This window comes from Grus americana, chromosome 4, assembly GCF_028858705.1.
Source record: "Grus americana isolate bGruAme1 chromosome 4, bGruAme1.mat, whole genome shotgun sequence".
Taxonomy (NCBI): Eukaryota; Metazoa; Chordata; class Aves; order Gruiformes; family Gruidae; genus Grus; species Grus americana.
The window spans coordinates 79,279,035-79,297,984 of record NC_072855.1 but is presented as its reverse complement, the minus strand read 5'-3'; the positions used below and the strand labels follow the sequence as shown (position 1 = coordinate 79,297,984).

The 18,950-nt window shown below is 44.9% G+C and overlaps 1 protein-coding gene and 1 long non-coding RNA gene across 22 annotated transcripts in view; both read right to left on the bottom strand.

The window, feature by feature from the left end:
• CAMK2D (calcium/calmodulin dependent protein kinase II delta) overlaps positions 1-10,023 on the bottom strand; it is a 150,134-nt gene extending 140,111 nt beyond the window's left edge. For 8 of the 21 annotated variants that reach the window (XM_054825708.1, XM_054825722.1, XM_054825713.1 and 5 more), the window contains exons 1-3: positions 9,800-10,020; positions 9,190-9,471; positions 8,271-8,365 (exon numbers count right to left, since the gene is read on the bottom strand). In XM_054825708.1, the coding sequence (XP_054681683.1) occupies positions 8,271-8,365; positions 9,190-9,257 (163 nt within the window). In that variant the 5' untranslated portion in view covers positions 9,258-9,471; positions 9,800-10,020. Of the gene's footprint in view, positions 1-8,270; positions 8,366-9,189; positions 9,472-9,799 lie in introns of all 21 variants that reach the window. The other 13 variants (XM_054825721.1, XM_054825717.1, XM_054825728.1 and 10 more) reach the window with 5 other exon arrangements.
• Positions 10,024-12,328: 2,305 nt separating this feature from the next.
• Positions 12,329-18,950, bottom strand: part of LOC129206116 (uncharacterized) — a 38,950-nt gene continuing 32,328 nt past the window's right edge. Inside the window, exons 18-20 of the long non-coding RNA XR_008577002.1 lie at positions 18,770-18,935; positions 14,269-18,666; positions 12,329-13,612 (exon numbers count right to left, since the gene is read on the bottom strand). This is a non-coding gene — a long non-coding RNA (uncharacterized LOC129206116). The remainder of the gene's footprint in view (positions 13,613-14,268; positions 18,667-18,769; positions 18,936-18,950) is intronic.

The following is an 18,950-nucleotide window of genomic DNA, read 5'->3' as shown; positions in this document are numbered from 1 at the left end:
GCGATGCTTTGCACAGCACTGCCAGCTGTGGGTTGGCAGAGTAAAAGCTGATGCACAATGAAAAGAATCAGCTCCCTACACTTAGGATGGGGGCAGAGGCTGTCCAACTGACAACCCAATCGACTGATTTGAACAAAAGAAAACATGTGGCCAGTCACGGACTTTTTCAACAAGCATCCTCTACGTTCAAGGTGAAAGTGACTGCCAAAACATAAATTAATTCTGGTTTTATGAATGCCAGGCAGTTCTCTTAGAAAGCATCACCAGGATGTTCACTTGCTGTAGCAGTGTATAAATTCTTGGTCAGTTGCAAGAATAAAAAAATGCCTCCCATCACAAAATGAAATGTTCCACCTTGATCAGCAAATATCCATAACATCACATTTCCAATATTAAATAAAAACTACTTTGTTACTTTTGAGAGGTTTTGGGGTTTGCTTTTTGAATTAAGCTTGCGTGTTTTACTCTCCAAGTTTCCTGTGAAATATTTGCTACTTACGAAAGGTCAGGCAGGAATTCACGTAACAGAAGCTACCACAAATCATCAGGTAGGCAAATTTCCTTTCTACCAAATACAAGCAACTTAAATCAACAGTTGCACAGACTTATCTCTAATAGCTTGCTTGGCATATTAACTATCATTACCTAGACTTCAAAACCTAATTACAAAAAATAAATATATGCTGTAGCACAATTTATGCTTCTCAATTGCCACTAAAGAGGCCCTGGATTAGAATAAAAGCTGTATCAGGGCTAAGATATGTTTGCAAATTTGCCTAAGTTCCCCCTCCCTCCCTAGCTTTCCTGACTCTCAGCTATAGCCAGTGCTTCTATCCAGTGGCATCTATGGAAGCAACAGATTCAAGAGAAATTAAGTAAACTCTGAGTTCAGCAGACTATATCCCGCAGCTTCCAATCAGATGCAGCAGGAATTAACAGGGCTGCAAAGCTTTAAAACGAGTTTTCCAATTCAAACAACTGAAACTCAATGCCTTTCAGAACTAGCTGATGACAATCTAGAAAATGACACTGGGTAACAGCACAACTCTCTCCCCTGGAAGAAAATATTAAACCCAGGTCACACAAATTCTCCACTCTCTCTGATACTGTGCACAAGACATTTCTCATAATACTAGGATTAAACAGAGGAGGAGTTTGCACCAACATGCACACAAGCATGTAGACAGAGCTCAAGGCATACAAGGAATAAACAGACAGATTGGATTTCTGTGTCTCTCCAAAACGTAGCAGATGTTTCTTCAAATTCGAGGCATAATTATTTTTAATAAGGAATTAAACAAAAAGAACTATCATCTTTAAGTCAGGTTTTTGTTCCCTATTAACCTTTTCCAATGAACAGATGAAGTTATGTTTTTCACATAATCTTTTAAAAATCCCCACAATACCCTTACAAAGCATTTGACAAACGTGCACTAGATGTATACAAAGGAGGAAGCTGGATCCTGACATATGAAACACCCTGGCCTACATTTCTCGGGAGGTCAAATGAAGGACAGATACATGAAAAGCACTGTTTTGGCAGTATTTACATTTGTGAAGCAAAATATTTAGCTAACTTTTATTTCAATATCTCAGAGCAGGCACTTGCCAATTAAATGAAAAAAAAAAAAAAAAAAAAATAGAGCCTTTCCTATCTTCCAAGCAATAGCCAAAATGGTCACCATCCAAAACCAAAATGACCACCACAAAAACCCAAACCTCGGAATCATAAAAGTGTAAATAGAAGCAGCAGAGATGACTTCACATACCACTAATCATAACCAGAAAAAGTGCATAAATAATTCTTAGTATTTGGACAAACACCTGCCTACATATGGTAGGACTTTTACATTATAATACCATTTATATTTTAGATAAGTTTTAAGACTAAGAGAGGATTTGAAATTGGGTGCAGAATGAACCCTCAGCAATTCAGTCTCAGTTCTTCCGGAAACACGTGTATTTCTACCTTGCTGTCAACGAGGACGGATGCGAGGCACTGAAAAAACCCAGCTGACCTGTGGTTTCCGATTACAATAGCCATAAACCAATGTTTTCTATGTACAGTACTACGAGCAAACAGACAGAACCAATCTCCAATAAAGGTTAAGTGTTTACCATTGTGCTTATTTCCTTGTTTTCGTATTTGAGCAAAAGCTTTCATTTGGAAGTGCAATTTGGATGTAAGTAGTAAAGTGTTTCCAGGGAACACAACTTCTCTCAGACCAGCAGGAAAAGAAGACACCCAGATTTCAGTACATGGATGTGGAAGCCGAGTAAAGGTATTCAGTTCTCATTTTCCCCTGCGCCTAGTTGTCCTTTCTCTCCCAACAGAAGCAATTCTGACAGTGGAGCTGTTCAGATGTGTAGTTAAGTCTTTACTTTGCAGTAAGTGCACACACATCGGTGCCAGGATTTGCAACTTGTGACAGAAAATGGCAGGGAAGCGGTAGCCAAGCAAGTCCCCAAGAATGCCTTTGTTGTTAACATTTCAGTGGAGGAGATCTGAAAGCGGAGAGGGGGTCCAGGCCAAAGTCGTGATGAAACGCAGCGGGAGAAATTGGGAAGCTCCCAAGAGGGATGGATGCATTCAACTGATTGATAAGTTTCAGGCATGCTTATTAATCTTGGACTTTGGACAGAAAAATGTCTCATATACTTCCCCCCGCCCCTCCCCTTTGAGCTTGGTCAAACTCAGATGATGCAAACACCTTTTTAATTCTCCGAGCCTCCCTGAGTTATTTTACATATTGGCTTTTGGTCATGCATTCTTTGTAATCAACGGCTACACTTGCACAAACTTCAACTTCTAGGATAACGTCTAAGCACCGTTTTTAGAGCATTGCTTCAAACAATGAAGCCACACATCAAGGATGTTTCTCTGAAGTGCGTGACAAGAACAGCACCAGAGTATAGAATTCCTTTTCCCCCATCCTCCATGTTAAAATGTGCCACAGTTTTAACTTTTTCTAGCACGTACCTCCCAGTAAGAACATCAGCAACAAGCTTTACTGATGGTAACGAGCAATACATGCATCTTCAAATTCTGATGTAATTTAAGGCCCATCAGTATACGAGCTATAAAGAGAATCTCCCTTTGTAATTTCAGCAACAGTCACAACAGAGAGAGAAAATAAATCCTTCGCAAAAAAACCAGAGGTGGCATTATTGAAACCATGTAATATTTGCTATGGATAATTTAACTATGAACTGCCAGGAAAAATCATTTAAAATCTAGTTTAAACTGTTAGGATAAATTACTACCAACCAGCGCTCATCACGAGGAGTTTGAACGTCCTCATTCTCACCGGTATTTGAAAGCTCTTCAGATTTTCACTGAAACCAAAACATAACAAAAGCTCCAAACCTTCAAAATAGAACACCTAACCAAAAATATGATTTTTAAATAACACTCTTATGAGTGCTCTCTACTACTCTGAGCTTCCTGAATGGACTCAATTTTAACACTGATAGAACCAATAGCCTGCTAAATTACGGTAATTTGCAACTGAAACACTTGCAGATAAATATGCAAGCATATCCATGGTAAATCACAACATCTGCGTCAAACTGAAAAGCATGCCATAACTGAGCTGAAGAGCACAAACGTTAAAAAAGGGCAACCACATGGTAGCAGGTAAACATTATTTTATACCATGGAAGAACATTTTTAAAAACATTCTTAACACATGGAGGAAGGCAAACATTCTGCTTCTGAACAGGTAATTAACCTGAGAAACAGACTACAGTAAGATATTGAAGAAAATAGCTAAAATCCCAAGCTTAATTCTTGTCCTCACAAAGACACAATCTGCTGCTTCACTGGCAACTAAATGCCCTTAAGGACAGTACTCTAGGTGCGGGAATAATTTAATGTGTACCTAAGGACAGAAATTAGCATTAAAAACATATGTGTTATAATAAACTTGCACAGGTAAATGTGTGCTTCAGAGATTAAGATCTTTAGGTAGATTAGGAAGAATTATTTTCTCCTCCGATGGAGTGCAGGAAGCCTTATTAGAGCTTGCCTTCCTGTAAAACATCTGGCACTGACACAGCCTACCTGACTAGAGGAAACGCTGGTCTAGCGACACAACAAAAACTTTATCTCTATGTCATGAAAAATTAAGCTGAAAAATACCACTCTATATACTTCACATTTAATTCATCTCCCTAATGTATTTTCAATCACTTCAGGGATCATGAGGTGCTCTACTTGGGCAGCTTTAGCCACAGAAATACTCTTCCCATAGTGAGATTACTCAATACTGCCACTAAAATACTGTTCCAAAAGTACAATACTGGGGTTTTCAGCCTCCTCACCCATCAGAGCTCGATGCAGGGAAGGGCAATCCCTCTAGTCCCCTCTGGCTATGCCTTGCATCTGCAGTCACAAGCTCATAGGGAATACTCTCTTCTCTGAAGAATAGGAAGATGCTGAAAAAGATTTGGGAAATTTCCTGCCAAGGAGGAAGATAAATAACCAGTGAAGCCTCCAAGGCTTAAAGCTCAAAAGCTCACTGAAGCTCATGGAATGGCTGGTCCCTGAAAGCTATGAGAGCAGCGAACTAAGCAGCGGTAACCCCCAGCTGATTCTTACATTACTCTTAAAAATACCTATGCCCATAAACAAAGCGATTTCATATTTCTGCTCAGCAATCTAAGGACTGGGAGAGGTGTGTCTAGGCAGCATTTACAAGAGAAACTGGGCTGGAACATCATCCGCCTCTCACGGGTGCAATCAAATTGCCATCAAAGGCACGGTGCTTTTGGTCGCTACAGAGAAAACGCCAATATGAGTAACCTGCAAAAATTACACCCAATGAAAATATATTAGTAACTGATCTTTTCAAGTACGATCAGAGAAGCAAACACTCGTCTAATTCCTTTTTTTAAGTCCAAAAACGAGGCCCAAACCTGTTAAGAAAATAGGATCTGTTTATAGGAAATCAATTTGGATCAAAGCCAGAAGACTCTCAAAAGAGAGGATAAAAGATGTACAGATAATGACAAAAAAAAGAAAAGATGATTTGTTAATTATTTGGTATTTGGAACAGACCGGGGGCAGGGGGGGGCGGGGAATGTCAACTCACCTCACAGAAGTTCACTTTTATCTACATTGCTTTCAATACAAGAAAAACACCACGAAGAAGCCCAAACCAACATACTTTAGAAAATCAGTAATGACAAAATCCAACAGTTCATCAGATGAAACAATACAGAACCCAGAACCAGCAAACACACATTCTTCACTTTATTCTTGGCTTTCGGTGTGCTTGTTCACCGTTGCACTTAATTTCAGAGGAGGATGTTACATACCCATTTTTTCCCCCCCTTTTTAAAAATCAGCAGCCAAATCAAATTGTGTAAGCTTGACTAGAACATACTCTATTGATACAAAGGTAGCTGTTGATTTTCTAATAGCATTTTAATACTTCAGCTGACTGAGTAAATATAAAGTCAAAGCTCAGAACTTCTAAGTACAGCTTCAGAGTACTTTAAGAAAAGAATGTATGTCATTCTAATAAGCAAAAGTTTTTGCAATACTGAAGCGATTTCAACTGCAAATATTTGTTATTTCTGTTACTAAAATCAGAAAAACATGGAACTGGAATTGCCACAAAAAGTCAAATATTTAAAACTGTAATTTCTTTTTAAGTGTTTTTATTACATTTTGGACTACAATCTGTAAATAAGAGCACGGCAGATGTAAGTAACTGATCATCAACTTAAAAGCACAAAGGTTAGTTCTGCTAGAACACGGGGCAAGGCTTCCTTCCCCCTCCAAATTAAAACCAAAGCCTACGCCTCTGCACACATGCAATTAGCCTGAGATTTCCCTGTCACTAGGCAAGGAAACAGATGAGAACACACCTTCACCAGAAGGAGGGATGGGGAGCCAAGTATTGTTAGGACTGGGCCGAAGCCAGTTAAAGAACTTTTAATTTCAAAGCAACCTTAAGGAAGTTTTATTTAATCTTGATTCCTCCACATCACATATTGAACCTGCTCTTCTTCAGTCTTGCAAGCCAGAAGGCCCAACATCAACATTGTGCTTAAAAGACTTCCAGAGAGCCAGGCACCGCACAAGGGATACGCGTTTCCAAGCCAAGAACCTCTTAACTCTGCCCACAGATGAAGCTGACCCAAACAACAGTCCTTTGGATTTACGTTATAATCGGTATTTCATGTAAGAAGTACGAAACACAAAAGTGAACGGCTACCTTATCGTGAAGCAATTCAGAGGCAATTAGAATGAAACTTGCAATTTAGATTTGACAAACAGTATCTTAGTTATAAGCTGTATACCTATTATCAGCCAGGAGAAAGTATCACTGTTTGAGGCTTTTTAATGTTCAGTTTTTGCACTGCAAGTGGAATTAAAGAACACCTTTCTGCAATTAAGGAATTGCCTAACAAGAATCTGAAGATTTCTCTAAGAAGCTTGGTCTTCAAAAGCTGTGTAGATTTCAAAAAGCTGAAAACCAGAACAACCACCACAAAAAAATTCCAAGCCAATAAAAAACACCCTCAAATATTTCTGGGATCTCAGAAAACACAGATGGAAACACATTCCCTGCATTCATGAACATGGCATCATCACGTTCTGATTAAAAAAAGGTATTTCACGGTCCAGCTTTGATGCGTAACCCTTTCCTTTATGGGCTTACGTGCTAAACCTGTAGAAAAATCCCTGTGGGAATTTTGCCTCATTCCACGTATGAGCCAAATTCTCCCAAATCTGTGTCTGCTCACTAACAGACCACACCAAGGACCAACTTGGTCCTGTGTGACCTAAGTAGTACAAAATTAAATCTAGTTTCTATTAATTTAGTTCTTATTAATTTACTCTAGCATTTCAAGATTTATCCGTCATACATAAAACCTTCAGCACCTAAGTAACCTGGTGCAGATCTATGAAATCACGCAGAGTGTGGTGGTTTATTTTAAACATCAAAATTCAACAGATCACGTTATTCTGCTAACAAAGGAAAAAAGCAAACCTGTGACAATATTTTATCTCAAGTATTACTGTCTTCTTAACCTCTCTCCCTTTAAACCCATAGCTCCACAAAGGAGTATTTCAAATTTAAGTACCTTTTGAAAAATAAAGGAAAACAAATCTCGCAATGAGAGTACAGACACTAAAATTCAACAAGAGGTAAAAAGTAAATTTCCACACAAGTTTCATCCGCTGAAAATAAGAATATTGACACAATGTTGACAGATCTTTATCAAAGACCAGCACGTTACCAGAACATGCCATAATGTCATATGTAATATTTTACGTGCAAATTTAATGCATTAATCCAAACTGCTGTTTACCTGCAGCGATTCCTTTGCGTGGAAAGCAAAGCAGGCCACAAAGAGGTTTACACTCTGACACTGTTTGCTTATTCCCTGGTGTTTACCACACCACAAATTCATACCAAAACACAGAGAGCGTTAAGGGAGAATAATCCCTAATCCCCGACATCCTTGTAGTTAACAAGCAATTGACAGATCACCTTAAGGCTTGCTTTGGCCAAGAGTAACCTACAGTATGTGTATATTTACCTCAAATGTATCATAAAGAGTATCCACTGATACTGAAAGTATTTAGGAAATACACACATCCCATGGAAAGAATAAACAAGCTGTACAGCAGGTATTACGGTTGGGTTGTAACAGTAAAACAGCTCATCACTTAATCGGAACGACTTGCTTCACAAATGGTTAGCTCATAAAATGGTAATTTTCTTCCTTAACATGATTTTCTTCTCATGACAAAGTTTAGTATGAGGTAGGAGTGCACTTTTTCTCATGCATTTATAGTCAGACAGGCCTTGATGTTCACGTTTAAATGCAATGCAAACACAGAATTCAGTCTAGCTATAATATTTAAAATAAAAGCCATAATGGAAATTTACCATTTCCCAACCTTCCTCCAAAAAAAAAAAAAAAAATCGGCTTGCAAAATATTGCAAGCTGATATTCGAAGTTATTTAGATAGAAAAATGAAAGGGCTGCGTTACATTAAATTGTTTCATATTCGTACATCTTTTCTTGAAATGCTTTACAGCAACCTGAGCCCTCCGTGCAGTCAACCCAAGAAACCCTTAACATTGAAAAAAACCCCAAGGAAATTTTAAAAAGAAATGCATTACGGAATTTATTGAATCATTTAGCTATTTTTATTCCTTTTTTTTAACGCTTACCACAAGAATGCAAAAAATGGGGGGAGGTGAGGGGAAGGAGGCATCATAAATACTAGGTTAAAATATACCCACCCCTAGCCGAGAGCTTTTTGGTGTTGATAATTTTGGCAGCATACTCCTGTCCTGTGGTGATTTTCATGCATCTCCTCACGACGGAGAACGCCCCTCTGCAAACCAAGAAGGAACAAAGTGTCAGCCCGACTGGAACAGGTCGCTGCCATTACCGGCACGGGGCTTTCAGCGGATTTCACGGAGGTGTGATGCCAGCAGAATTAAAATAAAAAAAGGATTTTTTTTAATTTTTTTTCAGCGAGCGCCGGGCAGCATTGATTTTATTCACCGAAGCAGTACGCTCCGGTCAGAAAGGCGGGTACAAGCCAGACGACCGAACCCGTCCCCGCTGGCAGCCGGGCGGAGGGGACGGCACACACCGCGGGGACAGTGTGGCGGTGGCCCGGGCTCTGGCCGTCCCCGTTGCGTGTCGTGCCCCCCCCCCCCACCCCCGGTGACACCGGGCCGCCAACATGGCGATCGCGGCCGAGAGTCGCCGGCCCCGACCTCGCGCCGCCTCCCGCCCCGCCGCTGAGGGGCGCCGCGCGCCGCCGGTCCCTCAAGCCAGGGGAGTCCCCCCCCCCGCCCGCCACCACCACCCCTCAACACCGAACCGTGAGGCAGCCCCCCCACCTTCCGCGTCGGCAGGCCGGGGGCAGCTCCCCGCCGCCCGCCCGCAGCCGTGCATACCCCGGGGGGGGACAGGACGACGGGCGGGCGGGTGCGGAGCCCGGTCCCCCACCTCGCAAATAACGCCCGGGGGTAGGGCTGGAGCCAGGTAACCAGCATCGGTAAGGCGCCCCCCCCTCCCTCCGCCGGGGCTCACGCACCGAGCCCGCACAGCCAGCGGTGCCTCCCCCCCTTCCTTCCCCAGCCCCGAGCCGGCTGCCCCGCGCCGTTCCCCCAACGGCGGGTCGCGCCCGGCGAGCTCCGTCCTTACTTCCCGAGCTCCTCGAAGAGCTGGTACTCGTCGGTGAACCGGGTGCAGGTGGTGGTTGAGGCCATCATGAGGACGGGCGGCCGCCGGTACCTCCGGCGGCCAGGGACGGCGAGGCGGTGACGGCGGAGGGGCTGCGAGGCAAGGCGAGGCGAGGCTCCGCGCCGGCTTCTCCTCCTCCTCCTCCTCCCCGCCGCCGCCTCCTCCCGTGACGGGGCTGTCTCCGCGCCCTCCTCCCGCCAGCTGGCGCGTCCTCCCCGCGCAGGTCTTCGGTCTTCCCCCGCCCTTTCGGGAAACAAATAAATAAATAAGCGTCTCCCTCCCGGGGGAGCCGGCGCCGAAAGGGAAAGCAAAACCGGGGCGGGGGGCGCGGCGCCGCGGGACGAGGGGTCCCTCCGCCTTCCGCTTCCCCCCCGCCCCAACCCCCCCGCGGGGACTGGCAACCAGCGGGGCCGCCGCGCCTCTGCCCCGTCTCCCGGTGCCGTGCCTCCCCCTAGCGACGCCGGCCGCGGCCGCCCCGTCGCGGTTCTTCTCCTTCTTCCCCCCGCCCCGCCCGTCGGGGACGCTGTAGCGAGGGGACCGTCACACGGCGGCGGGGGATCCGCACCGGGACCGCGGCGGCGCGGGGGGGGGGGGGGAGAGCCCGGTCCTGTCCTTTCCTTCCCTTCCCTTCTCCTCCGCACCGCACCGGGGAACGGCGGCGGGAGGCGCTCGCGCCCGGCGCCTCTCGCCCTGAGGAAACGGATGCACCTGCGCCCCGTTCGTTCCTCGGCGACCGCTGACGTCACAAACCGCCCGCCGCGAAGCGCGAGCGCGGCCAGGGGGCCGCCGCGGGGGCGGCAGCGGGCGGAGACGCCCCGCCCCCCCCCTACCCCCCGTCCCGTGGCGTCACAGCGGCCCTGCCCGCGTGCGGGAGAGGAGGGGGACCGCGCGTGCGCGGGGTCGCGTGCGGGGCGACCGTGACCGGTTTCTAGAGGAAGGGCCCGTCCCCGACCCGCCCGGCTTCCCCCGCCCCAGGCCTCGGGTCGCCGCCTCGGCCGCCCCCGCAGCGCGGCTCCGCTGTGCCCGGCCTCCCTCGGCGGGGGGCTGCGGGCGGGAGCTCGTGCGGGGCTCCCTGAGGGAACGGCGGCCTCCCCTCGAGGCGCGGGGGCTTCCCGCAGGTGGTCGCAGGCGGTACCGGAGGGCCGCGCCATGTCATGGCGTGAAGAGCTTCCTAACGAATAACGGCTTCGCCGCGCGCCAGCGGGTGTTTCACGATGACGTTGGCGTCACGCTGAGTGAAGCACGTCACGCATCCCTCGGCTCGTTTCTGTGCCATAACCGGGGCCCGGCAGTCAGACCCCCCCCAGAAAGTTGGCCATAGCTTTAAGGAGACGCTGAGATACGCGCGCTGCGAAGGGAGCACGGCACGCGCCGAACCCAGCGTATAAAAAGAATATATCCCGCAATAAATAGGAATAACGCTGTATTTGCTGCACAGATAGCGAGCGCGTGTGCGATGATGAAGAGAAAACGTACTAGTAAACAGCTGCCTCGGTTCTTTGACCTTGGGCTAATTTCTGTCCCAAACAAGGGCAGGCTTCTCCGTTAAAATAGCACGCAACCGCGTCGTCAAAGACCGCAACTGAACCCAAGATGAGGGGTTACCAGGCCGCCTGAATTGTACTGAAATTCAGGAGGTAATTCTGCGAGATACTTTAAATGGGTGCCTTAGGAATGTAATCGTTTTAATGTTTCTGAAAGCAATACCGAAAACGCTGTTGAAATACATAAAGCGGTTTGCGTGGTGGAATTTTGGGGGGAGGTAAGTGAAAAATGTGTGCGTGTTTAGATTTGGTTTATCCATTATCATCTCCCTTTCGAAAATATTTAAAGCTGAACTAACAGTGGGAGATGAAGAAATGCTAGTTGTTGGAACTGTAACGACTTCCAAACCCAAAACTCGCTATTTCCCCACTCTGAAATTTTTCCTTTAAAAAGCTTTTTGAGCGTGTGTGTGCCACCGCTGCCTTTGTAACTTCTTTCTGGCCCGGGCTTTGGGCAAGTCCTATCATTTTGCTTTTATTATTTTCCGATGAACTAAGCGGCAGCGAGATAAGTAATGAGTTAAATGAACATCTGCGCAGATGTCGGTCTAGCGGTACCGCTAGAGCTCCGCTATAAAAGGAATCACGTGGCTCGAGTCGAAGCATCTAAAGCGTCTGAAATCCTTATTTTGGTACGTGAGAGGACGCGCGTACAAAATACATCCGTTTATTTTAAAGCTCCGGAGTTTCTAGAATCGGGATCTGGAGCTGTGATCTCATAGGAAGAGTTAAAAAACCTGCCAACTCTTCCCAAAACTACCGTGGACGCCTGCGTGCGTACGACGTGGATGCGTAAGCCTCCCTCCGAGGGGCATTTTCCTCTGGCTGAGGCAGCTGCACCTCACCCAAATACACTAAATAGAAGTCTTTGCAACTCGCGAGCAAGTACAAAGCGTTTACTCCGTAAGCTCCTCTCCAGGGAAACGTCATGGGCAGCAGCGCGCGTACGAAAAGACCGGAGGATATTTCAATTTACACCAGCAAATTCAGACTGAAGCAAGAACGAGTCTGTTCGCAGATCAGCGAAGGGAATGCGCGTGAAAAAGCCTTCAGAACGGTAGCAGATTTTTTTAGTTCCCTCTAACAAAAATACAACGTGCCGGTTGTGCATAATTTTGTATATATCTGCATAAATCACGCAATCAGCAGTACTGAAACCCCAGGGTGGTCTGATGATTGTATTTACCGGGGCGGGGGGGGGGCACGTCTGCCGGGTTCCTTATCTATATATGCATAGACATTCAAAAATTAAACACGGTCCCCTGCCCTCTGTCATTCTCTCCTAATAGTATATTCGGACACCAAGTATTTGACCAAAGCATCTGTTAGTACTGTGCCATACATGTACTGTTTAATTAATAAAATGTTCAGAAGAAATTATTAAAGTCAATTCACTTCATTTTCTTGCTGGTTTTTTGTGTTTTTTTTAAAATGACATTATAAGGATGCATGATCCAAAATGAGATTTTCTTTAAAAAAAAAATTCCTTTTTTTTTTTTTCTCCATTTCCCAATCTGTGGGGGGGAAAAAATAAAGTCCAAGAAGAGGCCAAGGCGTTCTAACAGAAATATCAAGTATGAATTTTATTACAGGAGCTAAGGAAGGGAAATAATTGTTTACAAGATCAGTATCATAGGACTTGGACAATTTCCATAAGGAGAGAAACTAGGGAAGCGATGAATGGCTTGGAAACACTTCAGGGTTTTTTTCTTTCTTCTTAAGACAATTATCTCTTAAACGTAGTTCACTCTTGCCCTGAAAGAAAACCGTAATTTGTAGCTGCTGTTTAAGCACTCCAGACGTTCTCCAAATTCTTCCTGAGCAGACCAGCGCGGCCAGAGCAGCAGCCAAGGATCTGGCCCGCTGGGTTAACTTCTCCAAGTTTGAGGTTTCTGTTAAGGCCCCAGAAACAATCAATCTGTGCTGGATCTAGCGGGTGCAGAAAGTCAGATCTCAATAATGAACCAAATAAGAAAAAGAAAAAAAAAAAGCTTAAAAAACATCCCAGAGCAAGTTTCTCTTCTCCAGAAGTTGGGGTTTTAAGAGAGCAATAAGCAGTTCGAGTCCGTAAGAAAGTGAAGAGCTGTTCCACTAAAGTTCCCGCAGGTTAACAAAATGTGCAATGAATTATATATTCAACTTTAGAATCTGAAACAACACTTACTGTGGCAAAGGAAATTGTATTTATTTTAAGAGTTTGCTATTCAGCAAGGTCTTTGCTTTATATGGCTTTATTTTTAGACGGCCGAAGTGAGCTTTTCATTTTATTTCTGAGCTTGCAAATACAGATTTTTCAATTTGCTTACGTTTTGAAGGAGTCAGAGAGCTGTCGAAAGGTCGTTCGAGTAGACTTCTCATTGTGAGGACTGCTGGGAATATTGTATATTTAGTTCGTGAACAAGCGCAACAGCCATTGACAGCCGAGGTCTAGACAGAAAATGGCCTGAAAACCTGAGTAATCTTGGGTTTAAATAAATACTTGTTTTCTGGCCAGACATTTGTGAACAGAAATCCTCGATCCTTCCCCAGGCTGGGCGTATTGTTGCGGCTAAGAGCTGATTGCCTTGGGGCAACTGATGGGAACCATTGAAGCAGTTACGGGTACATTACGGCAATAAAGCTGAAAAACCGTAATTTGATCAACAACAACAACAACAAAAATCCCTATCTTGTCGATTTAAAAATGTGATCCAAATGCCTCCTTCCTGGCACACTGAAAGAATTGTCGTCGTTCCACAGAGGCTCGCATTGCTAACGCACGACAAACATCCCCAAACTGGCCAAGAAGGTGGTTGTGGGCTTGATCTCAGGAGCGTCCGGGAGGGGAAGGAACCCGAGATCTATAGGATAAAGCACCAAAGCTAAACATTTTCTGCTAGCACGATCGGCAGGGAGGGCGGTGGGCAGGAGTACAATGGAAAAGTCAGAGGAGACATGTCAAATTTGGAACAAAAAAGGAAGAGAATGTGCTGCGTGGGAGCGAGAGGAGTGTTAGACAGCAGATGGAGAGGGGAAATTAGACCGATGGACCCGCGGCTGATGGAGTTATGCGTGGCGAGAGATGCGAAGAGAGACGGAGAGTAAATGAGTTTTCTAATAGGAATGGAGAATCACAGAAATATAACGAATGAAGAGGACAGGGAACAAAGGGAGAAAACTTCTTCTAAGAAAAAGGAGTAAGTAAAGGGAAATGGAAAGAAAGGAAAACAGTTGTTAGGGTCAGAAACAAAAATAATCGATGTGAAAGTGGACAGACAAGTGAATAGCTGAAGAGAGAAGGAAAAACGGAGAGAGGTTAATCAAAAGATCAAACAGGAATGTGGAAACAAGGAAGGATGTAAGAACAGGATAAAACCAGCATCAGCTGCGAGAAATCACACAGAACACAATACATGGGTTTGCAGTTGATTGCAGCGGTCTGAAGCGGAGGCAGATTTCAGGTCAGTACTGAACGCGCTGTTGCACCGTGCGCTGCCTCTCTCGCTCGTTTTCTCACCGGAGCTGTTGGACTCTCCTAAAGGAAGCTGCAGAAGCACTGCTAACGTCACTCGGCCAGCGTGCCAGAATCGCTCCTTGTAGCCTATGGTTTCCAAGTGATGGTGGTGGGCTATGGTGCGTCCTAACGTCTTCTGCTGGAGCAGCTCCCTCCCCAGCACCTTCTGATCGGTGCTGACTCCAGAAACTGGTGCCGGTCCCAGACATCCCAGGTCTCCAGTGAGTGGGCAAGAGCCGTGACGGAGCTGCCGAGCAACCTGCCCAAGGGCTTGTTTTCTATCCACGGAGCAGCTCTCTAGCTCAACCCCTTGCTGCAGTTGTCCCACCATGTCCGCATAAGCAGAGAAGTCGATCCTTGAAGGCTCCCCAAAGAAAATTAATTATTTATCCATTATTTACACTCCTGGCAAGCACCTTGCTCCCTGACTACGGCAGCGTGCGCGCTCGCTCTTACTCTCCTGCTGGAGCCCTCTTATGTAGGATTAATTTACTCTCCAGCGAACCGGAAAGATGTTGGCAGAATAACTGATTTGATAGCTCAGTGATTCTGTCACGCTCTTGGTATGCAGGAGACCAAAACTTCTCTCTGCCTAAAAAAGCATTACTCCTGACAGAGTAGGAGGCATTGCTGGCCATTTAACTCCAACTCGGGAAGCACTGCAGGGAGAGCTAGGTGAAAAATTAATGCGGCTTTTTCATCTTTGTGCGTGTGTGCGGCAAGGACAGAAGTAAGGGTTTAGCAAAACTGGGATGTTTTCATTGGTTTGCATTGGAAAGGAAACAGAAATGCTCTAATAAGATGCAAGTTTCATCTCAGGATTTTAAATAAAACATTTTTCTTTTTTTATTTGAAGGTATTTTTAATTAAGAATGTTCCTTTAACATAACGCTTTTGAAGAGAGTGATTTCTTTTTAATGCGCTTTAATTTTGAGCTGAGTAATTTTTTATGAATTCCTAGCAAACAAAATATTACATTATTTACACAGCTCTTCCTACAAGCAAGTAGCAGAGTCAGCAACATTCCCAGAATTACCCCTCTTGCCACTGACTTCCATGACGTGGATTTGAACGATAGATATTATTACAAAAAAGATACTTCAAGCCGTGAATGAATTAGTCAATGGAGCAAGGACTGGAAGGTGAGAAGGAAGAGCAGAACACAGAAAAGTGTGCCGGAGGTTGCTACCTTACATGCTTAATGACTGAAACCATGTCAATGGGATGCTGAATTCAGGAATTCAGAGACCAAACACCACTGCTCTAACAATAACATTTTGAATCCTCAGATCTGACAAAGGGAAGACCAGTGTTCAATGGAAGGTGTCCAGAATGCTTCAGTAAAGGTATTATGAACTTATATAAATGATATTTAGGAGCATTACTGCATAGTTACAATATATTTTTAAAAAAGGGAAGGGGATATTTCTCCTTCTCAACGTTGAGCCATTGACCAGCTGGATTATTATTGGGTTCATCATCGGTTATATTTATACGTAGGCAAGTCACCCTTCCCATCTGAGTTGAATAAGGAGTTATCCCAGTAGCTACCAAAGTTAATGGGATTCTTTCCCTTCTTTTCAGTAGATCACTTGGTGGACATGGTAAAGAGAAGAGCTTGGACAAGTGGAGCTGTAAATATTCGTAAGCAGACAGGCTAGCTCGCGGTCTGCCAAGATTACTGCTGAACCTCAAAAGTCATTTTGTAGAGGAAGACAGAAAAGATTTTTCCAGACTGCATTTTTCTTCTGGGCACCAGAGCCACGAGAGCTCCCAGACTGAATTCTGTAAGACCTCTCTAGGCTGTAAACTGCTTATCTGTCTTTGCTGCATCCCACATCCAGGACTGATATCCCAAATGCTGCCAATAGCTATATATCGGGGCGCGCACCCATACGTACAGTTACGTTGCAGTTAGACGGTACAGTGAGGAACAAGCACGAAAAAGAAGGAAAATGATGAAAAATTTTCCATAAAGCAAAAATATCTTTGATGTTAATTTCAAGAATTAAAATTGAACGATTCCAAGATGCCGCTAAAGTCTGGATTTTCCTCCCCATCAGCTGGCCGACACAGTTTACATTTAATAACTTTAAGACTTTCATTGTTCGGAGTTGCCAACATTAACAAAAAAATCGCTCTGGTCTGAAACATAAATGTGACAAATACAGGCATGACTCTTACAAATTTCTCTGAAACTCATATAGACCCAGACCTCATTAAATTCCTCGCCGCTCTCCTCTGAGAAGAACGGGAAAGAGATTTCCCACGTAGACGAATCAACCGTAGGAAGGGTGCCAGGGAGATACGTCACATTGACAAAGCTCCTTCCGAGGAGAGTAAAGGGAAGAGGAACAACAAAACTCACCTGATCAGGCCCCAGAAACTCAAAGTTACTTTTGGAAAATGGCTTGTGAAATCTTGTCGGTATAAGGGTAGAGATCTGTTGCTGACAACGTTCATGTCTCGCGTAGGAGCAGTTGAACTACTTCAGGGAAACCTCTACTGACAAATATAAGCAGATCAACCGTTTAAGTGCGACACAACTTGAGGGTCATCACAAGCTAACTTGCAGAGTTTCAGGAAACATCAGGCCACCGCAGTGCAGGCAAAAAGCACAGCAATTTTGGAGGTGGTGTGCTGGAGGAGGTGGTGTGCGTGGCAGAAGCCGAATGAGCAGAGAAGGGATGTCCTGACGCGTGAGTGCTGGCTCCGATGGGCTCTTACTGCTCTTCGAGGGTTTCGGTTGTTTGATTGGTTTCCATGGTTGCTTTCCAAATGTTTCTGGAAGTTTTAGCACCAGCCTTGAGCCCCGTATGACTGGATGACTCAGGATAAATATATCTCCCTCCAGAGTTCCCAGGAGTTTGTTACTTTTGGTTCAGCGGTGACAGACGCTCAGAAATACGTGCCTTTCTCTGGCATGGTAAGAGGTCTGATTTTAATGTTACCTTGTCCTATAATTTCAAGATAAATATATGCATCTGGAAAAGCCGGCTATGACAACCTCAATATCATCAAGATTATGAATTAACTGTGATCTCAGCTGACATACTCCATAGAAGCTCACAAGTTTTTACAAATGAAGTAGCAAACACAGGAGTCTGCGTTCGCTCTTCTGCTGTGCTCCCCTTGCATTGAGCAAGCTCCGTAAAGTCATCAGAGAACGCAGGCAACTCCAAAACGCTACAAACCCACCGTGACCACGTGCTGGTCTGAGCAGTCCAGTACCACAGCTCCCACAAGAACTGGAACGGGAAGAGGTGGTGAAAAGTAATGGCAATAATATGATGCCCTTCAGTTCCTCCTAAGTCACCCAAAAGCCTGCTGGAGATTATTGCCGGTTATCACAACGAGGAGCAAACCCTTGGCTGGTCTAACCAGGCACCGAAGGTCAAGTAAGCCAATGCTGAGATTTTAGAAGCAGGGAAACGTTCTCAGAGTGGTGAGAAAAGGGAAATATTTTGATGGCAATGGTTTGGACAGATGGAACCGAAGAGAGGAGGAAAGATTTGGTCAGAAATCAGGAAGATCTGGAAAGAAGCAGTGCATAGGCTGGTGCTGAGACAGTGTTGACTGGGAAGAAGGCTGGCTTTTGAGAAAAACACAGTTGTAAGACTTGTGGAGGCTTTAAATATAAGTAGAGAAGAAATGCGGTAACTGGTTTCATGACCTAGACAGCAGGGAGTGCTAACAGTAAGAGAAAAATGAAGGGAAATAAGAATAAAGTTATGTTCAACATCCAGACAGCTAGCCCGTAGACTAATTTAACTTTGTCAGAATGCCATTTCTTACGTCTTTGCTCAGCGTACTTCAGAATGCTCAGAGCAACAAATATATTCTTATTTACTGGCCAAAAAATTATCAAGTAGGAATGATTAAATGTGCAAATGACTTAAGTGCAAATTATCTAAATCAGCTCACTGGAACAAAACTAACTAAGGGAAGTTTTGGTTTCCTTTCCAAGTGGAGTTACTTTGCAAAATGTAAATCGGTAATACGAGAAACCCCTTTTTCTTTGTTTTTGTTTTAATCATTTGCAAGAGTGCCAGCATTTTCCAACATTTCCTCTACCATGTTATCTCCGGCTCCACAGAACATTTATTGTAGCGCGAAAGATCGTGATAAGGGCACAGCTGTGAATGTGACCGCTGGGTTTCACTTGCGTGTAACGTGATATTTGTTCTCCCTGCTTTTATGGTACAAAAGGCTACTGTAATGATCTTTACTGTTCTCTGTTCAGTGAGCAAATTAAAGATGATCCCGTCGGTTCTCTGACAGACTTTACCGCCTACGTTCTCTTCAGGTGTACGCTGACGTGCAAACCGTTTGCTTCTTGCTTACATCTGGGTTGGTTGAGGGCAAGTGTCTTCTCCAGCTCGGCCCTTCGCCACTCCTTGGCTTGAAATGAAGGGAGACGTTTCACAGTGGGACGTCTGACCAAGCGAGAGCGTTCCCAGGCGAGGGGCAAAATCAGCAATTTCGGTATTTTTTTTCTGCTCACCTTTGCTATTCCGAAGCAGCGTGGACAGCTTACAGGAGCGAAGGCGAGCAGCTCCTTCCCTTGCAGCCATCCAAACGTACTCCGTGCTGAGCAGTTCCCGTGCAGTGGGATGGAGTAAAACGAAGGGTGACCGTAGCCAGGAGACGATGCCGTACATGAGCCTCTGCTACAACCAGAATTA